Source organism: Trachurus trachurus (genome assembly GCF_905171665.1).
Source record: "Trachurus trachurus genome assembly, chromosome: 17".
Classification (NCBI taxonomy): domain Eukaryota; kingdom Metazoa; phylum Chordata; class Actinopteri; order Carangiformes; family Carangidae; genus Trachurus; species Trachurus trachurus.
The window spans coordinates 17,102,818-17,126,071 of NC_139900.1; the positions used below are offsets into that span (position 1 = coordinate 17,102,818).

Here is a 23,254-nt window from a genome sequence, read left to right on the forward strand (position 1 = left end):
TCAGAGACTTTTCATTCACATTTACCGACTGAATGAAAGACGCCTCCGTAGTAAAAACCCCAGCACAACAACACCAGACGAGCGAGCGTTCAATCACCTTTGAGATCTGTTTAAGTGCGAAAGCAGCGTGGCAGTAGCTGGGTCTCCGGAGTAGGTCTGGGTTCGCAGGCGGCTGGGAGCGCGTATAACTCGGGGGTAAATCTCCAAAGACGCCGGCCCCTGGGACCCCGCGATCCGAGGCCATAGTCCAAAGAGGGTGAGCTGGGGGGCGCAGAGCGAAGCGACAGAGAATCGGTGCGAGTTCAGAAAAAGAAGCGACAATAATAATCCAACATAGAAGAGGAGCGCATCCAGCACCGCCGGCGACAAGTTAGAAGAACGTTTTCTAGTCTTCCTTGGAGCCAAATAAGTCTCGAAACTCCATCCCAACATTATGCGCCGAAATCCGTATAGATCCTTCAGTCTTCATTCGTCCCGACAGTTTATGAAACGACGTCTCAGCGAGGAGTAGTAGTAGTAGTTGTAGGAGTAGTAGTAGTAGTAGTAGTAGCCTATGTCTGAGCCGTCCGTGTCAAGTCTAACTCCGATCCCATAGCGGTAACATTTGGAGAAGTTCGCCTCTCGGCAAATCCTGAAAAGGGAGGTTTGATGGAAAAGTGCTCCGGCTCCCATTGGCCAAGGAAGAGGCAAATTACTTTGCAAACATCGCCTATTATTAGCTGCTAAGCAACAGCTCACCAAAGTGGAGAGAGAGGGGGACCACCCAGGCTGCTGCTGCCTGGGCTGGAGGGAGGGAGAGGAGAGGGGAGGGGAGGAGAGGGGGGGAGTGGTGGAGGAGGAGGAGGAGGAGGAGGGAGGGGGGGTAGAGGAACTCTTTCAATAAACTCTGAACAGCCAGCGCACGCGCACGCGCCCCCGCACATATACACACACTCGCACGTGGGCGCGCACACTCACGCACACACAGCTTGCTGCCTGCCTGCCCGCCTGCCCGCCTCACTTGCTCTCTCTCTCTGAGCATTATTCCCAGTGGCCGGGCCCTCCAGTTTGTAAGAAGCAAACGCACATGCCATCTATTGATATAACAGCGACAGGCACGCACACAATATCCAGCTCCTCTGTTTCATCAATATAGTCCAATCAGCAAGAAAAAGAAAAGTTAATTTAGCTTTTATAGTCAAGAATGTAAACACACTTCTTTTCCTTTCTTCTTCTTTTCTTTTGGATGGCAGAAATACTTATCTTTCAACACTTTTCATATCACTTCAGGGCATCTCGTGTTTGATGAGGTTTTGGAGCCTCACATTTGTTACAGAACACCCAAAATACATTTTTACCCTCCCAGGGCTCTGCTGTGAGTGCAGTTTAGGAGAGGTAAGTGTTTTAGCACTGACAGCTGTAACCTCAGCGCTTGTGGCCAAAAGCCTTGAAGCAGATTGACAGGTTATTCTTACGCCTTATAGAGAACCGTCCACATAAAGTTAATATTAAAAAGATCACAGGAATAATTCCAACATGCACCTTTTCAATTGACACCTTCAGACTGCTCGGTTCAATGTGACACCCTTATCTCTGTGGAGACTTTTTGGAAACGTTCCACGTCTCGCCATGCATGATTTCATGAGTTCAGAGAGCAGCTCACCTAAGAAGTACGTCTGAGAAAGAAAGAAAGAAAGAAAGAAAGAAAGAAAGAAAGAAAGAGGGTTCTCAGGCCAGATTATTTTCTAATCTGTCAAAAACAAGAGGTTCGGTGTGTCTTGGTGGTTTGCTAATGTAAGCCCCCCCACTGGCCCCACTCATGACAGTATAGGGGTGAAGAACAAACACACCAGATTACACAGTCATTCCCTGCCTAAACAGCAGCCTCTGCTGCTGCAGGGAACATTTGTCAGGTGGCTGGTGTCAGTTTGAGGGCATTTGAGTGACTGTAAAACAATTTGAAGATGAAATAAAGCAATTTGAATATAGGTGTTAACGCCTATAGGTTCACTCAGCTACAGTAGGTGTAGGTTCAGACAGTGTCACATACTGCTGAGCTGTTACATCCATCAATTGTCACTGTTTACTTGCAAACAGGAGAGTGTGACTGAGAGATGTGCATTAAAAGAATAGACAAGGGGGTTTTATTCATATTTTAGTGCCATAAAATGACAGTAAGTTAAATGATTAAAGATAATTGAACCCATAACAATCTTGAGTGAAAGTAATAGATTTGCTGGCCTGCTCCTGCAATGACAAATATTTGGTGTTTTTGCACTTAATGAACAGATTTAAGTTTAACAGTTAATGCATTATCCATATACTTGGTGATTAACTCCCTCTCAACTGATTAATCTATTAATTTCAGATCTAATCAATATAGACAGACCAATGTGAGGTTTTAGAAACATGAAAATCAAGTATGCTAATTAAATGAAATATAGGCTAAACTTGACATGCATACTATAAATGTTACAGGTTTTTATGCAAAATTCTGTAGCTAAATGTTTTTTGATTTACTTAACTACAGCATGTACATTTTGTTTTGTCTTGTGTAATACTGTTGTGTAAACTTGTGTAAACTATTAAATGTCAAACTAGTTTATACAATATCAATTGTATGACAGAGGATGTTGCACATCAAATAGTTTTGACAGACATTCATACAAATTAAACTGTGTCTAACACAAGCTGCCTTTCTTTCCAGCTATGACACAACTAAAAGGCATGGAATTAAATACTCTGACTGATCAAATAAGAACAAAATAATATTTATAGTAATGATAATAATCTCTGCTGCTTTCTGGACAAGCCTCACTGAAATCAATCAGGGTTAATAGGAACAAAAACTACAAGTCACCACTCATTAATGAAGAGGCAAAATAATTAAACTTTCTCAAAGATTGTCCATCAATTAAATCTAACATCTACTGTCATAATTGTTTCATAACATTTTGATCCTGCTTGAAGAAGTCTTTGTGGATCAGTTATCTAAACGTTTTCTGCTGAGAGGCGACACTAAAGATTCACTATAGTTTTGTTCTGTTTTAAACATCTGAATTCAACAAAGCTGGAGTGAAGCACTTCTGCTGGTATGGAACAATCTCAATCTCAATAGCTCTTGAAACAGGACATGTGCACTGTGTGTATCAGCCTATACCCTCTGACTTGGGACTGCAGGATCACAGGATACTCTTGTTAGTCTCTCATTTAGCACCGCTTCACTGCTCTCTGTAGAGGTTCAGTGATACACCTACATACAGTATATACTTACTGGTCCATCTGTCCAGACGGAGGCAACCATACGCTTGTGTTTCTAGGGTGGCACTGGATGGTCAGTGTTTCCATTTGGCCGGGACTGGCTATGGTTTGCTTGGACTGGGTTGGGTCGGGTTCAGTGGTAGAGGGAAACAAGCAGCTGGAAATGGGAGCTAATGTGGAATGTGAGGAATTGGGTTGTGTGGTAGGGGGCCCCCTTCAAGCCTAACAAACTCAGGGAGGTCCGAGGCCTGGTCTGGAGGCCTTGGATAAATAAACCATCTGAGATGACCATGCGCTGTGCAGATATCTGCCATCACACCGCCCTGGACTCCAAACACAAATTGCCCTCCTCTCCCTCCTTCCCTTCTCCATGTCCTGTGTCCCATATGGTCCCTCTCCCTCCATCCATCTCTTCTTCTCTTTATCTTCTCTCTTGTTCCATCTTTCCATCTTTTTTCATTTCCAATTTCCTTCTTAACACCTTGATTATTCTCTCTGTTTCAGCTGCGACTCTACTCCTGCTCTTCCTCTTACCTCCCCCCCTCCCATCTCCATTCCTCCATTTCATCTCTCCCCAGTGGCTCCATCCATTCATCCGTTCATCCATGCATGCATGGCTGGCTGTCCGTCCAGGGTTCTGTATGTGCTATAGGCAGAGCTACGGAACCGCTCTGGCACTCAGCCGTCTCACAACAGCCGAGACGCCCGGGGTTCAGGCACATAAAGTGTTTATTTATCGAAGAGAGAGGCTGGGAGGCTGCTCACGACTGCATTTCTTTGCGAATCATTTGGGACACACAGTAGAATGAGGCAAAAGACATAAAGGGATGTGCCATTCCAAAAAAAAAAACTGTGCTGTGTATCTGGGGAGTGCCAAGGGAGTTATATAAAAGAAGACAGATGAAGAACTAGAGGAAGCGATGATCACAGATGCAGAGATGATCATCCAGGGGAACAGTAGTGATATTGTGCAAGACTCAGTGGGACTCAGTGGGAAAATGGACCCATTCCGTGAGAACTAAAGTGACTTTTTTTTTTGTCTTTTTGGACCGACCTTGTTAAAAAGGTATAGCAATTACATAGATAAGATGCCATACTGAAATTGAATTGATTATGATATTGGAATAACTCAAAACAAGAACGTACCTAACTTTTGGTTCAGTGTTATGTTAGTTGTCAGTCACTTGTAGTTTCTTCCAGATCTGAAAATCAAAATAAAGCCAGGTGAAACATCAGCATTACATCAGAAGTGGTTATCTTTTAAATCTGCCCCCAGCCCTCACACTCGGCTCTCTGATAAACTCTAGCAGGTCTGGATCAAATACTTTCTTTGCATAGAATTACAGAACTGAAAATATTCACTCGTTTTAGATATAAAAGAAGGATCAAATCATCTAAGACAGCAAGGTTTTAATGAACTTGTCTGCTGTTTCCTATGAAAATGTCAGACATTTCATTGATTACAAGATCTTATACAAAAACACATGAAGCTGCAGACCTGTAGCCTACCTCAACATTAAAGATAACCAGATAGGAAGTATGAGAAAATGAATTCATCTAAACCTCATTCTTCATAAATATGTGGAACTAATCTCACTTCAACATCAAAAACCTATAAAAAAAGTTTAAATAAATGAGTTTTGATGCAAGTCTAGGATTAAGATAAAGACCCTATTCAATTTATATAATTACTAAATAACCTTAAGGGGACTGAGGTGAAGGGGATTGAAGTGGTATGATCATAATAATTTCTCACCCTCTCATTAAACCCTGAGTATACTTATCTATGTGTGAGGCCAATTTTCAATAATTCAATCATGCAAACAGTTTTGAAGCACAAAACAACAGAGCATCACATCTCGCTCTCACAAACAGATGGAGACATAACAAAGAATTCCTGGAGAAAAACACGAGAACAAATCACAAACACATTTCTGGGATAACACTTGTCGAAATGAACAAATTATTTTCATGATAACCAAAGTGAATATTTGGCCATGCTCTGACTGACTAGAAAAATAAAGTTGCTCAAAAAACATAGCGATGATGAATAAAAATATACACAACAGTTTAAACTGAAAAAGAAAAAAATTAAAAGAAAAAAGTACTTTTTTCAGTTGTAAAACATTTTCACGTTGGCTGTTCACCAAGTCTTCTCACATATTGTTGGGAAAAACCCATGAGACATTTTATACTTTCCAAGTAATTACACCACTTTACCAGATCTCAGTGAAAAGGCGAAAAGTTGCCCGGTAGCAGAGAGGAGACACTTTTCTGCATTGAGCACCTCTGTCAGTCTCAGTGGAGAGTCGAAGCTGCCACCCACAGTCTCACACAAGATTAATTATGATAATGCATTTCTTTACCCCTTTGTCACCGTAATGAATGGTTGCCTTTCTAGGGGAAAAACACACAAAACACAGAGAGAGACAGAGAAACACACTTTTCTTTAAGTCTTTGTTTGTGCGGTTGTAACAGAGGTATTGTCAGACGCAGCTAGCAGGTGGTAATGCAAACTCAGACCTGTAGCTTTAAAAGAAATCAGTGTGTGTGCATGTGTGTTTGCCCATGCATGTATATGTATAGGCAAATATAACTCGTATAGCTTTTCAAAAAAAAAAAAAAAAGTCCTACACTATTGTGATCAGCACAAATGATGAAGAAGCTTATCAAAAAAAGCTCCCATCTTAAGACAAAACGCAGCTGTCACCGCTCACACAGGAAGTGTATTTAGATACATTTTTGACAACGGCAGTGGGAAAATAGAAAACTGAAAAGATTTTCAACAATCATGTAAGAATTTTCTTAAGTCGCATTTAAACCTTGAAATCTCCAATTCAGCCGTCACTCAAGTTTAAACATTTCCTCTGGTGCTAAGCTAATTACATGTAGCCTTACTGTGAAATTGAACCGAATAAAGTGATTTAAAAGTGGGAATGTCTGCAGCAGAATTACAGGGCAAGAAACCAGAGCTGAATGTTTCGGACAGGGCAAAAAAAAAAGTTTATTTTAATGATATGAAATAGCGAACCTGTTTGCAGTTAGAGCTCTGGATGTTATAAACACTATAATGAATGAGATTAGAAAGAAAAGGTCACATGAGGGTGCAAAGCAGGTCAAGCTTTGGCTTCTTCCTGTGATTTTATTACAAAAGCGATTTAAGACGAAATCCCAATCAACCACCCAGTCAATGTTTAGTTAATTAGCCGGGGGCCTCCGCTGTGACAGACAGGAATATCTGGGCTTAGTGTGTGTGTATGTGAGAGGCATGTCACCAAGGTTGTTATCCCATACATGGGATCTGTGTCTCCACACACACTCTTTGTTGGCTAAACAACATAAGCAACTGTTCTATCTCTAAAGCTTGTAAAAGGGGTGTTTGTGTGTGCGTGCTTATGTATTCAGACGTTTAGGTTAGTGATGGGGTGGTGTTGGTGTGTGTGTGTCTGTATGTGTGTGTGTGGGTGTGTGTGTGTGTTTGGGGTGGGTGGGGAGGTGGTGGAGGAGGAAATTCATTTGTGGCCGGAGAACACAGGAGACAAATTGAGGAAGTGTTGTGCTAATGTGTAGGGGTCAGCAGCAAACACACACAGGTTTCTGACTGCCACTTGGGTGGCCTGCTCAGTCTCTCTCTCCCTCTCTCTCTCTCGCTCACCCACGATCAGCCCTCAAGCCATGAAGCCACCCAGCTTCTCAGCCAACCCCCCCACCCACACCCCCACCCCCACCTCCAAACTCCAACCCCAACCCCAACCCAGAGCTGAGGCTCCACCTCACCTCTCTGCTCATATGTATCGTGCATTTGTCTCCACCGTCCACCCCTGCCATCTATCTAATACTATATGGTCCTTTATTTTCTATTTCATCCCCCACCTAGGGCTCAACATCCACAGCACCGAGACATCACAGACATTATTAATGTGTTCACATATGATGTTGCTTGTTTTATTTGAGAAAAAGAAACAGAAACCTCAGCCAAACTCTTGGGCTGTAGATTTTCTGCTCTGAATCTCTGCTGTTATAGGTTGCTTCTTAGTCCACATCTCACTTCATAAATCAAAGATGCGGGAAGGTCAAACACTTTTCTCCCCAGCTTTATCAACCTTCTCGAGATAATCCTCAGACTTTACTTTGGACACTTTTCACCGCAACTTCTTCTTCGGTAGAAAATCGTTCCAACAAGAACTAATGCCAGTCAGACATTTGGAGTTTAGGATTATTAACATTTGTTTTCGTGAATAACACACTGCTGCTGAGATTTAAAAAAAAAAATTCTTCTGTACTTTTAAATTGCATTCACGTCCCCTGTATTCAGATACTGGAAGGGGTGGAGATCTAAAAAGAGCAGCCCATAAATCCAGATTCTTCATGGCCAGGTGCCACGTGTGAAAAGTGAGAAAATATAATGTATTTTGTGATTTGGGTTAACTGACCCTTTAAATCCTATTTCTGAAACTATGTTTTGGAGGTACGAGTGGGAGATGAGACGATGTCATGGTAATACGTCCAGAAGTGTCGTATTGTTGATTTATCTTGATGGAAAGGATAAAATGTTGACAACCATTTGAATTTTCCCCCAACAGCTCTGGATCTCTTCCCAGACTATGAGGGAAAAACTCTGATGTGAACAAGCCTCTCAATCTCTACACTTCTGTCAACTTCCATGACATTAATGTCTTAAAGAAAAATGTCTTCATGATTCCCTCTGCACACAGACTCGACAAAACCACACGTTTCACACACAAATGCGTGACGTACACACAAAACAGAGGCACAGAGACGCATTTAGACATCGGGAAAGAGCAATGGAAAGTGATAATGAAGCCTTTAAGGTCATATTTTGAATAAAATAAAGTTTCACCCTCTTTACTTTTTAATATGCTAGGGTTTCTATGGTCATGTGGGCAAATGTGGTGTCAGCAAAATGGGTAGCTGATGATAATTTGTGCATGAAAATGTTTTATTTCACAGCTCAATTCTCCTTGCTCCCATGCAAGATAGATTTGTTTGGGATGCATAATTAGATGACAATCTTCTGTAGGGAGGTTAAAAAATTCCACAAGGCGACAAAACCAAAGACCAACAGACAGCCTGATATATGATCTGTGGCCTGACATCTGATCCCCACATCTGCAAAGCAAACATGCATTTGTATACGCATGCGTGCGCACACATGCATACATGCATGCATCCACTCATAGGGGTGTTAGACCACATTGATTAGCTCGTGCAACACAGGATTAACTAGAGTCACACACAGGTGAACCTGCACACATACGTGAACACAGAGGAGCAAACACACATATGTGCTGGAAGGCGGGCTCAGCCATGGTGGCGTTGTATTGAGGGGACTCTGGGGTCTCTGTGTAAATATACAAACCTCTACCCAAACACACCCGGCTGCCAGATCTCATCATGTGGTTGAAGAGAGAGGTCAGAGTGTGCGACCACTAAAAAAGGTTAACACAGCCAAGACAAAGAGCGCGGACTTGCCATTAAATATTGTTTTTTTTTTTTTAGCTTTTTTACATTGGTGTCTGGTTACCCTTGCTGTGAGGACAGGACCACAAAAGGACCACAAAAAAAATTGAAATCTCTACATGTTGTAGTCACTGAGAAAAAAGAAAAAACCTGTGTTGGTAGAAATGTGGAATGTTAATATCAATTTTCAAGTTTCAAGTTAAAAATCTCAACTAAATTTGTAACTAAAAACTTGACAATATGACAAGAGCTGCCCAGAGTAAACACAGGTTGGAAAATGCATGAGAAAGTATTGAAGTATTCAGTCTGGCGGCAAAAGCCACATCTAGAGAAAACAGAGAGCGAAGACAATTCTGTGGTGGGACCTAAAAGGGCACATAAACAATACTGTGTTTCTTTAGCACTTCAACTTTCCAGCCTGCCACCCACTTTAGTGGAATATGTTCTTGTAAAGGAACCAGTCAAATCTAAGTGTGACTCCTTATTTTACATTACATCATGTAGCTGTAGCTCTAAATGTATTATTCCTCAGATACAAAAAAAGAAAGAGGCCAAATCATTAGCCATGTTGCATCTGTTTTGCTGGCTAATAAACAAACTAACATCCTTTTAACATTTTAAACTGACAAAAAATTGTTTATGTTGGGAGTGGGTCCTGGTGAGGGTCACTTGCCACAAATGAATGTTGTTTAAGAAATGAGACTGCATCACTAAGGTAAAATAAGTTGTTGCCAGCTGAAACATAATCATCCATACAGTAATTATCCAATGGGAGGCTTTTACCTTTTAGCTTAGTTAAATCCAAGTGGTGACTTTTTTTTGGACGGGCAGTGTACTTCTTCACTGGATGCTACTGTGGCTCGCTATCAGAAAATGATGAAGCAGCCTTCAACACAAGAGCTAGCTGGTTGGCATGCTAACTTCAGTAGAGTAAAATAAGTGATTGACATGGAGGTAACACAAAAGTCAACATTAAAAATGTGTTCCACGGCTCTCAGCAAGTTAATTAATAACTTTTTTAAGATATACTCACCATGTTTCTTCTAGGCTGGTAAGCACGCCGCTGCCTCATGCTAATGCTGCAGCAAAACTTAACAAAAACTTCAAAATAGATTTAAAGATGCTCATTGGTAAAGTTTTGGACATTTTTTGCAGGGAGATTTTAAAAACTCCAAATTACCTTTTACACAGTAGAGGCCAGGATATTCTAAATTTGAGTTCCTTTTATTACCAGAAAGAGCTTTGCATCCTACATTTCCCATAGTGCAATCTGGCTGGTAAAAGCCCACTTTTTTTTCTTTCAAAAGAGCTTATGGTTAAAACATAATGGTCAAAATTTTGCTTGAGTCATCAACAAGACCATGCTCTTTAAATAAAAAGTCCTTACTTTATATTGTACCTGATAATCTTAAACTCAGTGGGAGGTTAATTAAAAGTAAAGATTAAAGTAGAAAGTAGAGATGAAAGCCACATTAGTAATTCATCCTTTGGGGGAATAACCATAAAAACATGTTCACAAGTGCAGTAGAGACAGTAGACACCACATCATAATCTCTTTTTCTCTTCTCCACGCACACTCATAGTAATACACATAATCAGGCCACAAGAGACGGTCTAAATGACTTCTGCGCGGCCACAGACACAATATGAAACAGAGGACAGTAGATCTCACACACACACACACGCACGCATGTACACAAAAAGCAACCCCACAGACATCCCTGTCCTGATCTTCTTCCTTCGTGACTAAGGAACTGTAATTTAAGAAACGCTCTGCCAAAAGAATGCAATAAATCTTGTGACAGCAAAGGGAGCAGAAAGGAAAAGACGAGTGAAAAAAAAAGAGAAAAATAACGAAAAGAGTCAGGCGCGAGTCAGTTTCCTCCTCTGCTGTGTTCGTGTGTGAGGGTGGGGTGGCGGTGTTAACTGATACAGGATCAAGCTGGGTGGTCCCGGGCCTACACATACACCATTTCTGTGTACAAATAAACGTAACCCCCACGCCATTGTGGTCGCCCCTCCCACCACTTTTTCTCTACATCTTTGGTCTTCACAGCTGCACAGTGTGCACGTGTAAACACCCATGAACATTCAAACATGTACGAGCCCATGCTCCGCCCTCTGCAACAGGTCGTGCTATTAGGAGACAGTAACGATCTGATAGTTACTAGTGTGGTAAAGCAATTACAAAGATCTGAAAGAGAAAAAAGGAAAAAAAAAAAAAAGAAACACACCAACGAACTGATTCATGGTTTTAAGCAGACCTGTCTTTATTTGGACACAATGTACAAAACAGCTGAGGGTGGAGTAAAGTGCAGAAGAGCAGCGTCCAGGCCTCTGACTGGCCGGACAGCAGATTAATTAGTTGTCTTCTGTTTAGCTGCCTTCTCTGCCCTCTAGGAGCTAGATCTCCATCAGCTGGTCCGTTCCAACGATCACCTCGTTAGTCCTCTCAACTGTAGAAGAGACAGAAATGTACAAAAAGATGAGATCAAAGGCCGAATGAAAAGTCAACTCTGGAAATTGTATTTTGAAATGAACACAAAGACAGATTTCATAGTTCCTTAAGACATTGAAAATAAATGCTTGAAGATCCATCAGAGCAATTCAAAAAGTTCATGGCACTCCAGGGTCAGTTACAACCTGATGTATGACCATTTAAGTTTATTCTGTCTTTACCTTGGCTCAACAAGTTATTGCTTAATTTTCTGTTTCTATTCATGGTTAATGGTTTCAAATTACAGACCCTGTCCATATCATAAACACTTTATTGTCCTTCTCAAGACAATGGAAAGCTGGCGACAGTCAACTCCTGGATACTCTGACAGGCAGATTTTTGAAACAGTCGTTTAACTGTACATAGTTTACATTTCTTACACAAAAAAATGTAAAGTTTACTGTAGTAAAATACCCATTACATCATTTCTGTGTATTCATTTTAATACCACACTGAAAATAATGGAAACAAAGGCTGCCATGGAGCTGTAATAAATGTATATGCAGTTCATAATTAATGGACTACAACATGCATATTCTCTGCATGCTTCTGTCATTTAGTTGAGATCACTCTCTGAATCTTCAGTGTGGTAAGACTTAGGTCACGCTGACCGCTACCTGAACCTCACTATAAGAGATAGATGACGCTTGAAACCGAGTCTGCCAGCAGCTTGCTCGCTATCTTCCTCAACCCCAACCCGGTTCAGCATGAGGAGAGCAGCCGCGACTCCTCCCCACATCCCTCCATCCCTCCCTCCATCCCCGAGCATCAGTGCTGATCCAAAGCAAACGGTGGAGGAGAGTAATGTTCCATCCACACAGACAGGTTTTAGTGTGAAGGAATCTGTTGCTGGGAACAAGTTTATCCTCTGCTCGTGTGTGTGTGTGTGGAGGGGACGACAAATGGAGCATGGGACAGCAGGAGAGGGAAGGAAAGGGAGTGACTGGAGAGAAAGGGAGGAATAGTTACTCAATTTGAGCCCTTTAATTTGACAGTAACTAATACAGTCCTAAGACCTAATGCAGTTACATGTACAAATCGAGGAAAGAAAAGTAGACACAATGTCATAAATTAGATTCTGACTTTTCATTTCTTAGTTAAATATGATTAAATAAATGTCAGGTTAACACTGGACCATGTAACCAGGGTGCACAATTAGTGTCATCTTTAAAAAGGGGCTGTTGCATGTATCTGTCTGTGTATGTCTACAATATGACTGCATTGGTGTGCGTGAAGCCACAGCACGCTGTAGGTATGTGTCTTTTAAATATCAACACCTGACAGACCTCTGTGTGTGTGTGTGTGTGTGTGTGTGTGTGTGTGTGTGTGTGTGTGTGTGTGAGGCTAACTGTCAGGGTGGTCCTTAGCTGCTAACAGCTTCAGCAGTAGAGTGGGTGTGTAATGTCTTTAGCAGTCTATGGTCAGCCAGCGAGATGGGTGGTGACAGACAATGCTGTGCCTTTTCTTACAGTACATTATAAAGGAAAAGGTAGAGTGGGTGTATGATTAATACAGTCAATTATAATGTGATCCGATTTCATCTAGAAAAACTGATTTTGCTGTTTTACTGTTGTGGTAAATCTATTAGTCTAATTAGAAACAGTGAAATTGTTCAAAATTGACTTACTCTTACCTTATTACTTTACTTAAAGCAGAAGTAAGCGGAATGTTTGTGTTAATATAAGTCTTAAATAGTTATATCTTCTGACAGCAATCACTTTTATAGAGTGTTTGGTCCGAAACACGGGTCTATCAGTCACTCTGCTCTGCTAAGCCGAGGAGAAAACTTTCCTTGTACCCTACAACCTTTATCCAATGAGGAGAGAGAACGGCATAAAGGGGCGGTCCTCTCTGTGTGTGCAGCCAAGGGCGGGGACTGCTAACTCCATCGGCTGACAAGAAGTTAGCCAAAATGACCGGATCGCTTACTTCTGCTTTAACTGACAATGGGCACTGCAGATTATTTTGTGAATTATATACCATTATATTCTGTATTGACATGACATAGCCTACAAGTGAATCTAGGGCTCCATATTAAAGCAGATATCAGTGGAATGTTTTTGTTAATATAAGTCCTAAATAGTCCTATTTTCCGTCAGCAATCACTTACATGAAGTATTTCAGCCTAAACACGAGTCTCTCCGTCACTCTGCTCTGCTGTAACCCGAGGAGAAAATTTTCCTTGTGGGATACAAGTGTTATCCAATGAGGAGAGAGAACGGCATGAAGGGCTGTGTGTGCAGCCAAGGGATGCGCGTGAATGTGGTGACGTAGCACGAGGACCAATTGATGCCTGACAAGGGCGGGGGCTGCTAACTCATGGTGCGTTCAAAGAAACTCGTACTTTGTGTTTTTCCTTCCTGTGAAGTCATACCAGTTCGATCTGGTACGAGTTCACGGGTCGGAAGTTACGAGTGGCCGTTATAGGGAACTTTCACAGACAACAGGATGGTAAAAACACGAGCTACGGGTTACCTGGAACGCTACCAAGTCGTAGTTGTGACTTGAAGCTGTAACTTACGGTTTCAAAAGCCTGCCTTGAACGCAGCATTAGCCGAAACGGCCGTGAAGCTGATATCTGCTTTAATGTGAAAAATAAATCGGGCAAAATCCCCTCTTGAGTCTAAATCAAGAATAGAATTATTTAAGTGCTATTATCTGAACATATTGTATGCCCTGCACTTGCGATACTAAACTATTTGAAGAAATTACATACAGTAGGACCCTTTAAATATAAGCATTGAAGATAATAAGATGGTAAGATTTTTTAAGAGAAAAAATAACTTGAAACAACTGTGTATCTGTTTGTGACAAGTCTGGGTCAGACAAACAACAAGAGACTCATCAAGAGACAGAGATTTACACTCCAGGCAAAAACAGAGGTTGAAACATTACTGTTGTGTGATTGCACTTTGGCCATAAAGTGTACGCAGAACAATAGCGCAACTAGGGGTCCAAGTTTCCATTGTTCAATAGCATAATGTTGGCAACTTTGTGCTGTCTAGTAGAGGAGAGATTCTGCCAAAAATAAAGCTGAAGACAGATCAGTTTTGTTGCAGCGATCACTCACGGGATGCTCCCTAAAGTCTCAACTGTTTCAAATATTTTTAGGCGAGTTTAGCTCAGATTCACACTGTTGTTACTGAGAGCGCCCTGTTGTTCACTCAATTAGGCTGCTCAGTCTAGTAGCTGAGCTTACTCTCTCTTTCTCTATATGTGTGTGCGTGTGCGTGTGTGCATGTGCGTGCGTGCGTGTTGGACGTGGCTGGAGGCTGCTGCTGTTGAATTCCGGGTGGTCCTGTTTCTGGCCCTGCTCTCTAACCTCTCCATCAATGTGACACACAGACACAGACACACACACACACACACGCAAACAGCTAGCTTTGGGGACAAGAGGATTAAGGAAATAATAAAAAAAAAATCTCTGACAAATCTCTCTATCACACAGACTTCAGAATTAAGAAACTTTCCTCGCTGGCTCCAACGCTTGGCACTTGTGGATACCACACACATACATTAACACCTTATCTGAGTCGGCCAGAGAGCAGGCCTAAGGCTGGACTAAATAATAGCAACAACATTACTGGACATAGATAGTCCATAGATAGCCTTTATTAGCAGCATTGGTACACTAGGTGGTGTGGCACTGTAAGATGTTCCTGTTTATACTGCTCTGTCTTTCAGTATCCTATCTGTGTATCCTTGGGAGAGGGTTTTCACTTGATTTAAGTTGGGGACACAAAATAACCAGTTTCTCTTGAATGCATAAAACCCCAAACTGTACCCACAATTACAGTGGGGAGAAATGAAAACCCAAACAAGATCAGCAGCTTAAAGTAAGAGCTGAATTACCATATTTCTTGGTTATTTCCCTAAGTGTCTTTATGCGTTAGACTCACCGTCTGGTTCGATCCGCTGTCCGTTTCCCACCAGGCAGTACTTGAGGTCTGCTCCTCGGCCGATGACGGCATTACTGCAGATCACGCTGCCCTGGATATTACACCTGAAAAATAACACAAATTAAAGCGTTTTTGGGGTTGTTTTTTTTTTACACTGCCTGTAGATGTAGTTCTGGTCTAATTATAAGGACCCCTGCGGGATCCCAAGATGAACAGGCAGGAACCACAGAACAATACAAGGTCAAATAAATTAAAAATGATTTGTGTTATATGTTTATTATGTTAATTGCTATTGACTCAAACTTGAGTGAATATTTTCAACTTTTTGTGACTGAAACAGTAGGAAAAAAAATCAGTCAGCGGTTGAAGTACCCATAATCCACGTCAGCATAACCAGTGATGACAAGTCACAAGAAGAAAATATTGCATAATTTTAATGAGTCACAAGCTAAAAATGTTTGGAAACTTTTGCTGTGGAGGTAACATCCCTGCCAGGTAATTATGTACAACTAACCAGAACTAATGCAGCAATACCTGCAAGAAATGTCTAGGTTTCATTTAAACTGCCGCAGAAGAGTGCTGATTAAGACTAATCAACAGATTCACAGATTGTGAAAACATTTGTTTGTTGCAGCTCTAACGACTAAAATCATTCACAACTGCTCAACAACATTCCTTTGAGAGATCGGGGGGTTCGTAACCTACAAGATGTGAGCCGGTGCCTGTGTTTTAATAACCAAGCTGTCGAGTAATTAAAAGATTTTTTGCCGGGATGGGTTTGGTTGGTGTTGAAACATTTTCCGTTTGCTCTCCGGGCTACACTGGAAATTCGAAACATGGTGCGCACTGTTTTCTTCCTCGCAGCCGGCCGGGCACATTCACACAACTGAGAACATTCATACTGGGAGCTGCCCAGTACAACCACAGCCTTCCACTGTTGGCTGCTATAACCTTGTTCACTTAGCACAGTTGCTAGGTTGAGTGCCATGCAGGACGTGAAACTCACAGTAGAGACATTCAGCCCTGTTTCGCCATCGGGGCGTCCTCGTCCCCACCTGCTCTGGACTCAAAACGTCTCCGATTGACTGAACCTAATGATATTCTATTAGCATATACACATCTATCAAAGAACAACATCCAGGCCTTGCTGTGTGTGCATAAGTGTGTGTATGACTCTCTCTGTGTGTGTGCGCATGTTAAGACATTGTTGGCCCGGTGCTACAGTCCCACCTGAGCTGCCATTGCCAACCCACCATGCACGCTCACATTCAGCCAAACCATCACCATAAAATTCTTGGAGAGGAGACACAGACAGTCTTGTGTGTCCTGTGTCGACTAATCGCGGAGGGCGTGTTATGTGTAGGTGTGTGTGTGGGTTGAGAGAATGTGTGTGTGTGTATGTGTGCCTCAGTAGCTTGGGGAGCCCGGTGGAGAACACATGTTGATCTTGCCCAGGCAGTGACGCACACACACTTGGCCCCTGCGCACCTCACACACAAGACAGGTTTGTATTGGCCCATTCTATTCAGGTGGTTAGAGCCTGGAGGGGAGAGGGAGAGAGCAGTGTGTGTGTGTGTGTGTGTGTGTGTGTGTGTGTGTGTGTGTGTGTCAGTGACTACCCAGGAGGTGGTGGTGGTGGTGGTGGTAGATGGTGATGGGAGATTACAAGATTCAGAGTTTTGTAACATTAGAGAGAGAGGGAGAGAGAGAGACCACCAAAGAAGCTTCGGAGCTGAAACACCACTAATTACTAACACCAGGGCTCCTCCTTGCCATGACCCCCCCCCCCCATCCACCATCCTCCCTCTCTCACACAGACACACACACGTCAACCCCCACCTTCTGTGCCCCCCCCTCTCTTCCCTGTAAAGTTGACCCCTACTATCCCCCTTCCCAAACACGCAGCGCTTTGTCAACAAGCTCTGGTCAGCTCCAAACAAAGAAACTAGAAATGCGAGGGGTTTCTGCGACATGGCCGGGGTCTGCTAATCCCCTCATACTGGCTCTTTCTTTCCCTTCTTTCTCCTTCCTTCTTATGTCCTCAAAGAAAGAAAAGAAAGAATTGCAATTTCTTTATTGCGTGCTAGCTTGCTTTCCCCTCCTCGCTTCTTTCTTCCCTTCTCCCGTCTCTCTCGTTCTTTCATGCCTTTGTGCGTGCACCTACATGGGCATGATGAGGGTCCCCATGCTGGCTGGCTGGGGTCCCTGAAAGGCTTAAGAAGAGATGGAAAGAGACAGAAAGAGAGAGGGTGCGAGAGAGGAGAGACACAGCGTTGAGGCCTTGATGGAAAGAAAAGGGAGGGAGGAGTAAGAAATTGAGATAAAAGAAAAGAAGCCTATGAATGAGTGCATTAAAGTCTCTTTCCACCAGAGTCTCTGGCGGAGAAACTGAGCAGATCAATCTACATGCTAATTCTACAGTAGCTACTGGTGCTCTCTGTACAAGTCCTCTTTTGTTGTGACAAAGCAGTCAATTTTGACCACTTAAATTACTGGCTACAGTTGAGCCCAATCCTGATGTGCAGTAAAGCCACTAATCATGATACACTGCTATTCAGACCGGCTCGTTTTGCCCTCCACAGGTGAGATCATAATGTGGCAATTACAACGTTTGCCATGTCCTGCAATGACCTTCTCAGTTTCCTCAGCAAACCTGGTTCACTGAGGTGATCGCTGGTGTTTTAGCTGCAAAAAAAAAAAAAAATGTTGCAATGACGTAAATCCTCTACCTCGGAGGTCAGAGAAGAAGAAAAGCAGCCCATTTGTACGACTTAGAGCACATCCTTTGGCAGTTTCTGTTTTCTGTTCTGAACGGTGTCAAGCAGCAGTATTAGATGGAAAAAGGCAAGCGAATCGTTACATTTGTTAACACGCAACCACATAATGCTTGGCATGCCCCTAAACCTCACTGACCCGCTGGTGAGCCTGTCATTACGAACTCATGCTGCACAGAACTTTATTTTTCTAGTAGAGATCAAAGTTTCCAAACGCACCAAACATGTCAGACTGAATTTAGGGTAAGCGTGTACAGAATGATGTACAAAAACCTCTGGATTAATTCCATTTGATGGTACAGCGGTCTAAAAAAACAGAAAAGTCTTCAGTTTTGAATATTCCTTTGTAATATACATATAACTTCAATGAAGTATTGGAATAATCAGACAAAGAATATATGAGATATTGTAAGCTGGAGTGGAATAATATGATTCTCAAAAACAAAACCTTTTAAACCCACGTGTTTCCCCCCAAATTCCATAACCAGTGGGATTCTGGGTAAACGCGAGCAAATTAGCGGCTAAATGAAATATAGGGATGTTGTGTGTTTCACTTCACCAGCTCCGTGTTTGTTTGAAACTGGTCTCTGGCTGGTTGCACACCAATAGATGCATTGTTAACGCAGTGATCACCGTTTGACCCCACTGAGCTCAGAAGACAAAACCTGTTGCACCTCCTATCAACAGACACACACACATGCACAAGCATCTGCCTGGCACTTGCACGTGCACGCACACACACACGCGCACGCACACACACACACACACACGCTCTATTTGCACAAAGCCACACCTAGAAAATTCAATGAAAAGCAGTGCAGTTAGTGAAGAGCTACGCTCACCACTGCTCTCATTTGTAAAAACCCAGACAGACAGACAGGGCAGAGAACGTTGAAAAAAAGAAAAAAGAAAAAGTTTAGTTGTTTTTGGGATGGGGTATAAAAATATGAAAATATTAATTCAGATGCCAAACACTATAATAAATATTTCTTGGCAAGACGAATGCGAGTCATTTTATTGTGAAATCTTTGCTTCCGAATCGCTGCTTTGTCACACACAGTAAGCGTGTACTAACTGAACACCTTCAAAGAGAGAGAAAAAAAGATGAGAACAATCAAACTTTAATCCATAAACATGCCTCCGGGGGGGGATTCTTTTTCAGCCCCAAATCACTTTTAAGTACATGGTATCAACGAGTGAGTGCATGTGTCTGTTTATTGAGAGGAGTGTGTGTGTTCTCACCCTTCCTCGATGGTAACCCCGTGCATGATGATGGAGTTGGTGACTTTGACCTTCTCCTTTACAGTGGTGGAGTTTCCGATGGTGGACCTCTTTATGGAGGTCTTATCTGCCACCTGACACTGAGCTCCGATGATGCTGTCTGAGCCCATCTGAGGGCAGAGCAAACACACACATACACACAACCATCACTCAGACACAGATATAGATACACAGGCATCTACAGTGATTATTAAATTTCAAATTTGGCTATTGCGCCCATCAATGATATTTTGAATATTTGTACCTGGCATCTCTCAGAAATGACAGCAGATGGATGGACTGCTGGCTCCTCGAACAGCTTTGGCGCCTGGTAGAGGAGAAGAATAAAATGGAGAGAGACATGAGATCAAAGCAAATGGAATAAATAATAATAATTAATCATATTTAATTAATGCCTCTGATGCAGATGGGCCATCAGGCCAGGTATATATAACTTTCATATTAAAGGAGAAAAACAGGAGCAGTTGTAGCAGTTTCGTTTTATTTATTTAGAGGCAGAAAAGGAGATGGATACAGCATTTCAGGAGATACTGCAATAAAAATGATAGCATATAGTAGATGAGCTTTTAGCTAATCCAAAATCTATAGCGTACGTATTTGAATATAAAGATGGCACTCAGATGTCCTTTCAGATATGTTGGTGGCATTGCTCACATTTGTATTAAACACACACCTTGACGGAGCAGGATAATGTCTGACTCACCAGTCGGTTTGCCTCTATGAAAGCAGCTAGAGTGTTGACGCGGTAGCACAGGCCCTGGTCCATAATGTGAACGTAGCAGCGCAGCTTTCCTCCGTGGTAAGCCTCGCTCATGTCACCGTGATGGTCATTCCAACAGGAGCGCTCCTGGGCCAGCTGGAGGAGAGGCTCGTCCCGTGATGAGATGAGGAGCTCTGGACATTAAAGAGAGACGGGACGAGAAGTGGAGACGGCAGAGGTAAGTAGTTAAAATGCTATTTTGGGGAGAAATTTGCAGGTGGTGGTGTGGGCAAAGTTGTCCTTTATTGTCAACTAGTTATTGTCGGTACTTATTTAAAGTGAAGTCTAAGGTTGCAGTGTTGTTGTATGTAGCTGTGATGTGTCACTGCAAACACTGACCATGATTTGTGGAGCCGTCATTGTTCTTCTGGTTCTGATCCTCCACGTCGTCTTTGACTTTCTGGCTGTTGGTTGTTTTGGAAAACTGCTTCCGCACCAAATACGGTACCAACTCGCCACGGATCGACGAGATGGACCTGCAATAAAGGAAAACGGAAAGATGTAACGGGTGCTAAACACGCTCCCAAGTGTGAAGCATCCCATAAAGTCATAAATATCACAGAGAACTGAATGTGTTTACTTTAGATAATGACTTCCTTATCATCAGCAGATGGAGGAAGGCCAAGTATGAATGAAATATTACGAGAGAAAATAGGTCATAAATAAATCATTGGGCGTTGTGCATCTGAAACATAGATGATTCATGCATTTACTGTGACCTCGAATCGACTTGAATCAAAATGTGAGTCAAACAGTTAGTGTATGCAGCTCCTCCTCAACTTGTAATGTCCTTGACGAGTGCTTGGCTACTGTATCGTACTTTTTTTTTTTCAGCGAGGAAATGGATGAGGTGGTGCCAAAAAATGGAAACTGAATAAATAGATTTATTCATTTCATATTGCCCTGCAGTTCAAGATCACCCACCACTTCATGTCGCATTACACAGTTGCGCCACTGTGTCGGTACTGCAGTTCATTTACAAAGCTGTATGATTAATGATTAATTGGCACTGAGAGTTCATCCAGACATCAGCATATTTAACAGAGCATCAACATCATCAATACACCCTGGATATCGTGCAGTAATAGCAAACAGGAAGTTAAAGAATTCACCATTATTATCCAGTAGATGGTTGATAAATGTGGTGGATAAAAGAATAGAGTTTCTGCCATTGTCCAAGGGGAAACAGTCACACATCAGTGCTGCGTGATGACCATTAAAACGAAAGCAGTGTGTCTGTGTAAACCTGGAGGTAATTTCCCCATCTTCATTTCTTTTTCCTCTTCTTCGCACTATGCTGAGCTCACTGCTCCTCTCCACCCCCCCTCCACCCCCACCACCACCACCATCCACCCCCTCCACTTGTCCTCTCTTACTTTCTTTTAAAAGGGAGATTAGAATTTCCATGTGAATGACAGGAAAAAAACAACAGTTACTCTGTCCATTTCTCTCCTCCGGCAAAAGACAGAGAGAGTGCGGAGGAGAAAGGAAGAGAGACAGAGAGGAGCTGTGAAAGAAAATCCAAGAGAAAGAGCTGAAGAAAGAAATCATCTAACAAGGGAGATGATATATGCTAGCGGCGAAGGGTGTGCTAGTGATGTAATGATGGAAGATTTATATCTACATCTCTATAGCGATTCAAGTGTGCGCTTCGTCTTAACCGAACAGAAGAGGTGGAGTGATGGAGTATAGTTGTGGGATCTGTGTTTGCTTGCTTGTCTCTGATTTATTTATATGTGAGCTAAAACTAGTACAGTAAGGACACATTTGAAACGGCTGTTATTAAACCCACTTCTCAAAGGGAGCCTTTCCAAAACAGTTCAGCATCTCATCGCCTCTCTGTTTTGAGTGCAGCTGGATCCACGCTTGCTGTTATCAAACATGATGGGACATCTTTATCAGCGGGTTATTTTAAAATGTGCATTAATGTAATGTTAAAGCAGAAGTAAGCGATCCGGTCGTTTTGGCTAACTTCCTGTCAGCCGATGGAGTTAGCAGTCCCCGCCCTCATCCCTACGTCACCACATTCACGCGCATCCCTTGGCTGCACACACAGAGAGGACCGCCCCTTTATGCCGTTCTCTCTCCTCATTGGATAAAGGTTGTAGGATACAAGGAAAGTTTTCTCCTCGGCTTACAGCAGAGCGACTGAAAGACCCGTGTTTCGGACCAAACACTCTATGTAAGTGATTGCCGTAAGAAGATATAACTATTTAAGACTTATATTAACACAAACATTCCGCTTACTTCTGCTTTAATGTAAAGGTGACACTTCTGGTTGTGAAAGTTTACATTTTTTAAATATTTTCAGGTAACTCTGTACTTAACATGGCAGTGTCACAATTTTACAGAGACTAGAATTGCGGTAATTCTAGTTCACAGTCTTAAGCCTCCACCACTCAGACTACATTCACGTCACAACCCTGTTTTATGTACAATCACATTAAGTATTGTGTAAAATTGGGTCATATTGTACTGTGTGAATTGTGTGCGGTAATAACTGTATGGTCATATACTCCATTAATGTATGGCCTGGACCGTACCCTGTAGAGTGCCTTGAGGCAATGTATGTTACAATTTGGCACCACACAAACTGAATTGATTTAAATATTTCAATACGTCTTTGACCAGGTGTGGAATATATGAGATCCTCGACTGATGTCCACTATGACTATGGCTCAAGCTTCGCTGCCTTGCTGGCCTTCTCTGCTTATGAACCAGTCTGCCAACCAGTTTTCCCATTAAGCTGGCCTGCTCTCCCTGCTTTTCCTGTACATGGTCCAGCCTGCCCACCAGAAGCTGCCTTCATCAGCTCTTGTTTACTAAACAATTCAATTTCTATGTTTTCCCATTTTCCATGTTGTAAACAGTTTTTTTGTCTGTATACAACATCTATTGCACATCTGCCCGTCCTGGGTGAGGGATCCCTCCTCTGTTGCTCACCCTGAGGTCTCTCCTGTTTTTTCCCTGCTAAGGGTTTTCTTGGGAGTTTTTCTTCAGTGGATGTGAGGGTCTAAGGGCAGAGGACGTTGTTATGATGCCATGTAAAGCCCTTTGAGACAAACTATTTGTAAAAATGGGCTATACAAATAAACTTCCCTCGCCTTGCCATACCAACAATGTTCTTTCTCTTATTTCTTCTGGCAATTATCAAAACACTAGTTTGTGTTGTACAGTATCAAAAGTGTTGAGCTTTTTGTGTTGAGCTTTTTGTCACAAGATCTGTATATAGTATTTATAAGGGCATTGTGACATGCATATACTCCATAGTTTAGTTTTATGAAGGAAAAGATCTGCTTGTTAAACAAGAAGTAGAGACATG

At 42.3% G+C, this 23,254-nt stretch overlaps 2 protein-coding genes across 2 annotated transcripts in view; both read right to left on the reverse strand.

Annotated features, from left to right (window-relative positions):
* Positions 1-244, reverse strand: part of ptch2 (patched 2) — a gene marked incomplete at its 5' end in the record, with an annotated part of 28,650 nt that extends 28,406 nt beyond the window's left edge. Inside the window, one exon of the mRNA XM_083991181.1 lies at positions 98-244. Within this exon, the coding sequence (XP_083847307.1) occupies positions 98-244 (147 nt within the window). The remainder of the gene's footprint in view (positions 1-97) is intronic.
* Positions 245-10,974: 10,730 nt separating this feature from the next.
* eif2b3 (eukaryotic translation initiation factor 2B, subunit 3 gamma) overlaps positions 10,975-23,254 on the reverse strand; it is a 32,009-nt gene continuing 19,729 nt past the window's right edge. Inside the window, exons 7-12 of the mRNA XM_083991194.1 lie at positions 20,272-20,408; positions 19,876-20,066; positions 19,417-19,479; positions 19,134-19,282; positions 15,118-15,221; positions 10,975-11,177 (exon numbers count right to left, since the gene is read on the reverse strand). Coding sequence (XP_083847320.1) covers positions 11,125-11,177; positions 15,118-15,221; positions 19,134-19,282; positions 19,417-19,479; positions 19,876-20,066; positions 20,272-20,408 — 697 coding nt within the window. The 3' untranslated portion in view covers positions 10,975-11,124. The remainder of the gene's footprint in view (positions 11,178-15,117; positions 15,222-19,133; positions 19,283-19,416; positions 19,480-19,875; positions 20,067-20,271; positions 20,409-23,254) is intronic.